This window comes from Bombina bombina, chromosome 9 (genome assembly GCF_027579735.1).
Source record: "Bombina bombina isolate aBomBom1 chromosome 9, aBomBom1.pri, whole genome shotgun sequence".
Taxonomy (NCBI): domain Eukaryota; kingdom Metazoa; phylum Chordata; class Amphibia; order Anura; family Bombinatoridae; genus Bombina; species Bombina bombina.
Window position 1 is genome coordinate 30,713,436 of NC_069507.1, and position 12,234 is coordinate 30,725,669.

The 12,234-nt window shown below is 35.2% G+C and overlaps 1 protein-coding gene across 1 annotated transcript in view; it reads right to left on the reverse strand.

The window, feature by feature from the left end:
- The window catches only part of CDH23 (cadherin related 23), a 1,210,211-nt gene that overhangs the window by 92,484 nt on the left and 1,105,493 nt on the right, over positions 1 to 12,234 (reverse strand). Inside the window, exons 50-51 of the mRNA XM_053692025.1 lie at positions 8,374 to 8,511; positions 2,876 to 2,995 (exon numbers count right to left, since the gene is read on the reverse strand). Coding sequence (XP_053548000.1) covers positions 2,876 to 2,995; positions 8,374 to 8,511 — 258 coding nt within the window. The remainder of the gene's footprint in view (positions 1 to 2,875; positions 2,996 to 8,373; positions 8,512 to 12,234) is intronic.

Genomic DNA, 12,234 nt, shown 5'->3' on the forward strand with positions numbered 1-12,234 from the left:
ATACATATCACACACACACACATACATACCACAGAAGTACTACATATACATATCACACACACATACCACAGAAGTACTACATATACATATCACACAAACACACATACATAACACAGAAGTACTACATATACATATCACACACATACATACATACATACATACCACAGAAGTACTACATATACATATCACACACACATACATAAATACCACAGAAGTACTACATATACATATCACACACACATACACACATACCACAGAAGTACTACATATACATATCACACAAACACACATACATACCACAGAAGTACTACATATACATATCACACACACATACATAAATACCACAGAAGTACTACATATACATATCACACACACATACATACATACCACAGAAGTACTACATATACATATCACACACACATACATATATATCACAGAAGTACTACATATACATATCGCACACACATACATACATACCACAGAAGTACTACATATACATATCACACACACATACATATATATCACACAGAAGTACTACATATACATATCACACACACACATACATACATACCACAGAAGTACTACATATACATATCACACACACATACATACATACATACATACATACCACAGAAGTACTACATATACATATCACACACACATACATACATACTACAGAAGTACTACATATACATATCACACACATACATACATACATACATACATACCACAGAAGTACTACATATACATATCACACACACACATACATACATACCACAGAAGTACTACATATACATATCACACACACACACATACATACATACCACAGAAGTACTACATATACATATCACACACACACATACATACATATCACAGAAGTACTACATATACATATCACACACACATACATACATACATACCACAGAAGTACTACATATACATATCACACACACATACATACATACATGCATACCACAGAAGTATTACATATACATATCACACACACACATACATACATACCACAGAAGTACTACATATACATATCACACACATACATACATACATACCACAGAAGTACTACATATACATATCACACACACACATACATACATACCACAGAAGTACTACATATACATATCACACACACACATACATACATACCACAGAAGTACTACATATACATATCACACACACACATACATACATATCACAGAAGTACTACATATACATATCACACACACACACATACATACATACCACAGAAGTACTACATATACATATCACACACACATACATACATACATGCATACCACAGAAGTATTACATATACATATCACACACACACATCCATACATACCACATAAGTACTACATATACATATCACACACACACATACATATATACCACAGAAGTACTACATATACATATCACACACACATACCACATAAGTACTACATATACATATCACACTCACACACATACATACATATATACCACAGAAGTACTACATATACATATCACACACACACACACATACATACATACATACCACAGAAGTACTACATATACATATCACACACACATACCACAGAAGTACTACATATACATATCACACTCACACACATACATACATATATACCACAGAAGTACTACATATACATATCACACACACACACATACATACATACCACAGAAGTACTACATATACATATCACACACACACACACACACACACACACACACACATACATACATACATACCACAGAAGAACTACATATACATATCACACACACACACATACATACCTACATACCACAGAAGTACTACATATACATATCACACACACACACATACATACATACCACAGAAGTACTACATATACATATCACACACACATACATACATACATACATACAACAGAAGTACTACATACACATACATATATATCACAGAAGTACGACATATACATATCACACACACAACATGTGCATTGTTTCACAAACTAAAGACATAACCTTGGAAATTATTGAATATGTTTATCTTATCTCCTTTGCTGTGGCTAATTGGATAATTATATAAATGAGCTCCTGCACTGTTCAATTAATCACCATGTAACATGTTGTAGGGTTAGACTTCCACAATTTTAGAGGTAAAATGTTGTACCGTGCATTTATGATATGTTTTATGGAGAATTCAAATTTGTCTGCAATGTCCCCTAACTAGATCACCGCATGGATGGGAAGCTCCTACTGTGATATATTTATTACAAGGTATACATCTCTATGTTGTATCTATTTTATAGTGTATACATTCACAGGATTACAATATCTCAAATAATGCAAAGACCATCAATGTGTAGCCATCTGTATTAAATATGTATCTCTGTTCTAAAACTATTTCTTTGTTACAGAACTGACTGCAGGTTATTACACACATTTTTTTATTGTTGTCTATTGATTGCTCTGCTTTTTCAGTAGGAATGTAATTGTCCCACTTCTATGTCAATAACAGGCTCCAGAACTGCACAGCCCAGAATCCTACATGAGAGAAACCACTTACTTCACATTAGACTATGCATATAAAGCATTTTACATATGGTATTCCTTTAATATGCCTATTTATATGTGACTCATACGTGACAACCTCTGCTATGTTAAATATATTCTTTATATTATATGCCAAGTGGACATTTTTATTTTAATGGCATTAAAACAACTTCAAATTGATTGATATAATTTAACTTTCTATCATGAAAAAGATATATTGATGACATATAACGTCACAAGCTAGGTAATGTCATGATATAAAAATAAGATCAGAAATAAAGTCACTATGAAAACGTGGCTAGACAATAGAATTATTAGGCCCAATTACCTGCACTGAATTTTCACGACGGTTGCTGGCAATATCTCCGGGATTATCTCTAGCAATTGCAGTCAGTGTATAATGGTCCTTTTTTTCTCTGTCCAGTGCTGATAGGATATAAATATCACCCTGTTTGAGAAGCAGAAGAAAGAGTCAGTAATCACCATACAAATATTATATATATATATATATATATATATATATATATATATATATATATATATATATATGTGTGTGTGTGTATATATATATATATATATATAGGGAACATTTATCACAATTTTGTGGATGAGGATAGAGGTATGTTTAGGAATAGGGATGGGATAATGGCTACATTTCTTATTAATTTTCTATATTTTTTTTGTTTCTCAGGGGTTTTATAAATGTCTCACAATAATATAAAAATGAGCACATAGTGAACCACCAACATAAAAGCAAATTGTTTTTTTTTTAAAAAAGAGTAGAGACAGATAAAATGTCTTGTGAGGGGGAAATTCTGCATATCAATAAATAGAAAGGCTGGTGGCTTAGTCAGGGAGATCTGGGGGTGGATTTGTGGCAAATGGGGGGGTGGAGTGACATAATGCCAGGGACTTAGGGCCCAGTTCTATAAAGCTCTTTGGGCTTGTGAGATTCTATTGGAGATTTTTACCTTGAGAACAGTGTGTCTTGCAAACGGGTATTCCCTGCATTTAAGTATGTGAAGGTAATGCATACATTACACTAGGGCTAACAAAAAATTGTAATTTAACCCTTTGCTACCAGGAGTTTCAGAGAAAAACTTGCCCCAAATTCCAAACAATTCTTAGCATTGCAGCTATCACTCAATTTAAACAGAAATAGAGCCTTGTTTTTTTATTATTTACCTATCAAAACTATATACAGGTATATATATATATATTTAGCAGACAACCTAAGGTGTTGATCTAGGCTCATCTTGGTATATTTCATGCCACCATTTTGTACGCCAATGCAATTATAATAAAAAAAGTTGTTAACTTTTTCACAAACTTTGGGTTTCTCAAAGAAATTATTTACACAAAACTACTGCAGTCATAAAATAAATGACTATAAAAGGTTCTCTGGGGTTCCTTTTGTTCAGTAATAGCAGACGTGTTTCTTTGCAATTGTTTTTTTGGTATTTAGAAGGCTAATAATTGCAGATGCGCACCACATTTCTGAAATTCCTGGCAGCGAAGGGGTTAAGTGTAATGGTATTTTAATGCAGGGATTAACCTCTCACCTGACACTTCCCACTTCCCTGATCCCTCCAAAACAGCTCTCCCACCCACACTCCTGACCCCCATATTAATATAAATAAAAATTTATTTATTTTCTGCAGTGTAGGATCCCCCCTTACTCTACCACCTCCCTGATCCCTCCAAAACAGCTCTCTAACCCCCCTCTCAAAGGTATCCACCATTTTCTTTCTTTCTTTATAAGTTGTTTTATTTATGGGGGTTTTTCCTGTAGTGTAGTGGTCCCCCCACCTCCCCCTCCTTACGATCGCTACTGTTGGGACCCCCACCCCGATTCCCCATTTTTTTAAATGTTGCATTTCTTCCCATCCACACAAAAATGGAGATTGTTACAGACAGTGACACAGATCGTGTAATTATCTGTAATTATCAGGAGTTACCATATGAGGACAGATGCCTTCAGCCCAGGAAGAGCAAATCTCGATTATCAAGTGAGACTGCTGGAGCTTCCTAAAGGTCGGACGTATACATAAGTTATGTAGTACAATGGGCTATGTACCACATGATGTATATTTATGTACAAATTGGTGCAAGGGGTTAAAACCCATTTAAAATGAGATGAAAAAAATAAATAAAAATATACGGTTAAAAAAAAAAATGTATTGTTAAATTGTATTCGAAATTGTAACCAAACTATTCTGCAAAATTTACGAAAAAATTTAAATTCATAAAGAAATTGTGCGGGAAAGAAACAATTTAGGAGCACAATAGAAATCCTAATAAAATTGCACTGCACTGCACGTAAACAAAAATGCTGTAACATTTGTATCTCTAAAATGAAATTCAAACCATATTATTTTCCTTATTGTAAACTGAGTTTCCGGCTATACTAATGGGCTAAACAAAGATGTTCCATGACAATAATTACATTTCTCCTCCAGGTCTGGCGTATTCTGTAAAGACTTTCCCCTGCTCATTTCCCTGTTTCTTCTCACAAACCAAAAGGTAGCAAGATTGTATCAAAATATGCAAAACACGTTTCCCTAATAGAAAAACGTATGCAAATGAAAACAGAGGCGATTGTAAGATATTATACACTAAAAACAGACTCATCTGATTTGTATTGGCTGCAGGATTTAAATCAGATCCTAACTTTGGTATAAAAGAAGATGGAGCTGAGTGGGAATGGTTCTCTGGAACTAGCAACCGTTATAGGATGCAGTAAGAGGAAATCCCCTAACCATGATAACCCCCACAAGATCTGTGACAGTAGGGAGATCTGTAATCAGTAATAAATGGCATGCTCTAATTAATGAATGTGTTTAATTATTCTTTTTTTTGTATAATAATAATGTCTATTAAAGGGACATGAAACCCAATTTTTTAAATTGGAAAAGTTGTTTAAAATTACATGACCTCTCTGAATCATGAAAGTTTAATTTTGACTAGACTGTCCCTTTAACTAATTTAAACTGCCATGCTCCTAATGGATTGGAATGTCACATGAAAAGGAGCTAAAGTTGATTCTGAACTGTATCTTAAGCAGCTAATGCGCTGTCATTATCACACAATTTATCTAAATTATTATGTTTGTACTTTTTCTTCAGATGTGGATAAAAACTTACTGATAAAAAGGCTTCCAGCTAAAGCAATGACAATTTTTACTATACAGAGCCCTTGTAGACTGTAGCTCCAGAGGAACCTATTGGAAATTGTATTACTTTATTTAATGAAATGAAACAGAGCTACTGCTGTATTTCAAATAAAGGGAACAAAAGTGAAATGACTTAGAAGCCTTGAGTGACTTTGATTTGCTACAGAGGAATGAACATTGGTGACTTGCTTTACAGAAGCACTTGTGGCACAAACCCTAATAGTTATGTCTTGTTACAATGTTGCCATTAGAAACTGTCACATAAGAAGCAGTTATCTACGCAACATATTTGTCATAAACCAATGTGTATGTCTCTAATGGACTTCTACAGTTGAATAGCTTGTTCCAAAAATCATACAGAATAATTTAGTCTCCCTGCTGAGGAACAATTTATATACCCAGAGCCCGTTGGAAAAGCTGCACAATTACATGTTGAACACACTTCTGTCTTTAATGCTAGTTACCCTCTGTAAATACAGAACTCAATAGTTAGCCTACAGATTGGTCATTCAATTAATCTTATTGAGTACAAGTTCTAAATTATGTGGTGGGAAAATAACAATGTCAAATATATATTTTAAATATAGTCAATGCCCATTTCTTCTTTCATTGCTGCTTATATTCTTCCATAAGAAAAAGCAAACGGTATAAAGTTTTCATTAATACTTTTTTTTTTTTTAAAGAAATGGTTTCAAACTCTTTGCAGTATATATTCTTGTGTAACCTTTTTTTTAAATCTCTCTCTCCCTTGAAAGCCAAGTTGAATGTTGTCTAAGGACTGTCAGGGCAGATATAAACAAGCTCCTATACATACCAACCAATCACTGCTAAGTATGTAGGAGTGCTGGGGATTTGCATTTAACAGACTGCAATCAAACCTCTCTGGTGGGAGTGGAAACACAACGACTGTCTGAGTTATATTACAGGAAAAGCAGAAAAAATAAATAATAAAAAAGCATTGCGAAATGGTTTAATTTTCATAACGAATCATTTTGGGCAATATTACGAGTAGCCCCTTTACAGTTAAGCGTGAGTGAAAAGGGGTTTATCATTGCTGTTGGCACACATCACTGACTCCTTAGGGGACTGGGAAACACACACAACATTAACCACACACACATAAATTAAATGACACACACAAACACACAACATTCATGACATACACACAACGTTAATCATACACACATAACATTAATGATACACACAAACACACAACGTTAATCACACACATACAACTGTAATGACACACAAACACACAACATTAATGACACACACTCAACGTTAATGACACACATAAACACACAACGTTAATCACACACACACAATGTTAATGACACACACAAACACATAACATTAATCACACACACAACGTTAATGACATACACAAGCACACAACATTAATCCCACACACACATTGTTAATGACATACACACAACGTTAATCACACACACTCAACATTAATGACACACACAATATTAATCCCACACACACGTTACTGACATACACAAACACACAACATTAATCCCACACACACAACGTTAATCACACACACACAACATTAATGACACACACACATTGTTAATGACATACACACGTTAATGACATACACACGTTAATGACATACACAAACACACAACGTTAATCACACACACACAATGTTAATGACACACACAAACACATAACATTAATCACACACACAACGTTAATGACATACACAAGCACACAACATTAATCCCACACACACGTTACTGACATACACAAACACACAACATTAATCCCACACACACAACGTTAATCACACACACACAACATTAATGACACACACACATTGTTAATGACACACACACATTGTTAATGACACACACACATTGTTAATGACACAGACACATTAATGACATACACAAATACACAACGTTAATCCCACACACACATTGTTTTTTCTTTGTTGAAGAGCATACCTAGGTAGACTCAGGAGCAGTAACGCTGCACACATATGCCTTGTGTCATTGGCTCACCAGAGTCCAACTAGCTCCCAGTAGTGCGTTACTGCTCCCGAGCCTACTTTTCAAAAAAGGATACCAGGAGAACAAAGCAAATGTGATAACAGAAATAAATTGAATTGAAAGTTGTTTAAACATATTCTCTGGGACATATTTATCAAGCTCCGTATGGAGCTTGATCCCCCATGAAGGCTCGCCAGAAACAGAAGTTATGAAGCAGCGTGCTAAAGACCGCTGCCCCATAACCTGTCCATATGCTCTGAGGCCGCAGACAGAAATCAACCCGATTGAATACGATCGGGTTGACTGACACCCCCGATTGGCCGCGAATCTGCAGGGGGCGGCTTTGCACCAGCAGTTCACCAGTTCACCACAGAATGCTGTTGGCATTTATCGATGTGCAGTGGATATGAGCCGCAATGTCTGATCATGTCCGCCCGCACAATAATAAATAGGCCCCTCTGCCTGAATCATGAAAGATTAGTTTTGACTTCACTGTCCATTTAAATATGGATAATGGAGCACAGGTTGGTCTTTTACTACAGCAAACATAAATGGTTGACATGATGGAGCAAGCTGAAAGCGTTTTAAAAGAAAATCACTGGCATTTTATGTTCACGGCCAAAATACTCTCAAGTAATGTCAGTTCTGTACCGTAGTAGGATTGATCCCAAACTTGCCCTCTCCGTCTACAAGGCTGTACTGTATCAGGGCAAACCGACCGGAGTCTGCGTCTGTGGCTTTAATCTGCAAAACAGTGGAGCCCAGCTGGATGTCCTCAAAAACCGGTTTCTGTAAAAAACATAAGCACCGTAAATAAATATCAGACATGAAATAGTAAAGAGGTAAAATAAGCAAAAAGTGGTATCCCATAAACAGTATCCTAGCAGCATGAGATGAATCAAAGGTAAAGGACATGTGCAATATGTTATTGATGACATGCATGTGCAATATGCTATTGATGACACGCATGTGCAATATGCTATTGATGACACACATGTGCAATATGTTATTGATGACACACATGTGCAATATGTTATTGATGACATGCATGGGCAATATGTTATTGATGACAAGCATGTGCAATATGTTATTGATGACACACATGTGCAATATGTTATTGATGACAAGCATGTGCAATATGTTATTGATGACATGCATGGGCAATATGTTATTGATGACATGCATGGGCAATATGCTATTGATGACACACATGTGCAATATGTTATTGATGACACACATGTGCAATATGTTATTGATGACACACATGTGCAATATGTTATTGATGACATGCATGGGCAATATGTTATTGATGACACACATGTGCAATATGTTATTGATGACACACATGTGCAATATGTTATTGATGACAAGCATGTGCAATATGTTATTGATGACACACATGTGCAATATGTTATTGATGACATGCATGGGCAATATGCTATTGATGACACACATGTGCAATATGTTATTGATGACAAGCATGTGCAATATGTTATTGATGACAAGCATGTGCAATATGTTATTGATGACACACATGTGCAATATGTTATTGATGACACACATGTGCAATATGCTCTTGATGACACACATGTGCAATATGTTATTGATGACACACATGTGCAATATGTTATTGATGACATGCATGGGCAATATGCTATTGATGACACACATGTGCAATATGTTATTGATGACATGCATGGGCAATATGCTATTGATGACACACATGTGCAATATGTTATTGATGACACACATGTGCAATATGTTATTGATGACAAGAGTGTGCAATATGCTATTGATGACACACATGTGCAATATGTTATTGATGACACACATGTGCAATATGTTATTGATGACACACATGTGCAATATGTTATTGATGACACACATGTGCAATATGTTATTGATGACAAGCATGTGCAATATGCTATTGATGACACACATGTGCAATATGTTATTGATGACACACATGTGCAATATGTTATTGATGACACACATGTGCAATATGTTATTGATGAAACACATGTGCAATATGTTATTGATGACACACATTTGAAATATGCTATTGATGACACATGTGCAATATGTTATTGATGAAACACATGTGCAATATGTTATTGATGAAACACATGTGCAATATGTTATTGATGACAAGCATGTGCAATATGCTATTGATGACACACATGTGCAATATGTTATTGATGACATGCATGTGCAATATGTTATTGATGACACACATGTGCAATATGCTATTGATGACACACATGTGCAATATGCTATTGATGACGCACATGTGCAATATGCTATTGATGACACACATGTGCAATATGTTATTGATTACACACATGTGCAATATGTTATTGATGACACACATGTGCAATATGCTATTGATGACACACATGTGCAATATGTTATTGATGACACACATGTGCAATATGTTATTGATGAAACACATGTGCAATATGTTATTGATGACAAGCATGTGCAATATGCTATTGATGACACACATGCGCAATATGCTATTGATGAAACACATGTGCAATATGTTATTGATGACATGCATGTGCAATATGTTATTGATGACACACATGTGCAATATGCTATTGATGACACACATGTGCAATATCCTATTGATGACACACATGTGCAATGTTATTGATGACACACATGTACAATATGTTATTGATGACATGCATGTGCAATATGTTATTAATGACAAGCATGTGCAATCAGTTATTGATGACACACACGTGCAATATGCTATTGATGACACACATGTGCAATATGTTATTGATGACACACATGTGCAATATGTTATTGATGACAAGCATGTGCAATCTGTTTTTGATGACACACACGTGCAATATGCTATTGATGAAACACATGTGCAATATGTTATTGATGACACACATGTGCAATATGTTATTGATGACAAGCATGTGCAATATGTTATTGATTACACACATGTGCAATATGTTATTGATGACACACATGTGCAATATGTTATTAATGGCAAGCATGTGCAATCTGTTATTGATGACACACATGTGCAATATGTTATTGATGACACACATGTGCAATATGTTATTGATGACACACATGTGCAATATGTTATTGATGACAAGCATGTGCAATCTATTATTGATGACACACACGTGCAATATGCTATTGATGACACACATGTGCAATGTGTTATTGATGACACACATGTGCAATATGCTATTGATGACATACATGTGCAATATGTTATTGATGACACACATGTGCAATATGTTATTGATGACACACATGTGCAATATGCTATTGATGACACATGTGCAATATGTTATTGATGACATGCATGTGCAATATGTTATTGATGACACACATGTGCAATATGTTATTGATGACACGCATGTGCAATATGTTATTGATGACAAGCATGTGCAATATGCTATTGAAATCACTCATATGCAATATGTAATTGAAGACAAGCATGTACAATATGTTATTGAGGACACTCATATCCAATATGTTATTGATGAAACGCATGTGCAATATGTTATTGAGGATACACGTGCAATATGTTATTAATGACACACATGTGCAATATGATATTGATGACATGCATGGGCAATATGTTATTGAGGACACACGTGCAATATGTTATTGAGGATAGGCACGTGCAACATGTTATTGATGACATGCATGTGCAATATGTTATTGATGACACACATGTGCAATATGTTATTGATGACACGCATATGCAATATGCTATTGAAAACACTCATATGCAATATGTTATTGAGGACAAGCATGTGCAATATGTTATTGAGGACACTCATATGCAATATGTTATTGATGACACGCATGTGCAATATGCTATTGATGACACACATGTGCAATATGCTATTGATGACACACATGTGCAATATGCTATTGAGGACACACATGTGCAATATGCTATTGATGACACACAAGTGCAATATGCTATTGATGACACACATATGCAATATGCTATTGAGGACACACATGTGCAATATGCTATTGATGACACACATGTGCAAAATGCTATTGATGACACACATGTGCAATATGCTATTGAGGACACACATGTGCAATATGTTATTCAGGACACTCATATGCAATATGTTATTGATGAAACGCATGTGCAATATGCTATTGATGACACACATGTGCAATATGCTATTGAGGACACACATGCGCAATATGCTATTGATGACACACATGTGCAATATGCTATTGATGACACACATGTGCAATATGCTATTGATGACACACATGTGCAATATGCTATTGAGGACACTCATATGCAATATGTTATTGATGAAACGCATGTGCAATATGTTATTGATGAAACGCATGTGCAATATGCTATTGATGACACACATGTGCAATATGCTATTGAGGACACACATGCGCAATATGCTATTGATGGCACACATGTGCAATATGCTATTGATGACACACATGTGCAATATGCTGTTGAGGACACACATGTGCAATATGCTATTG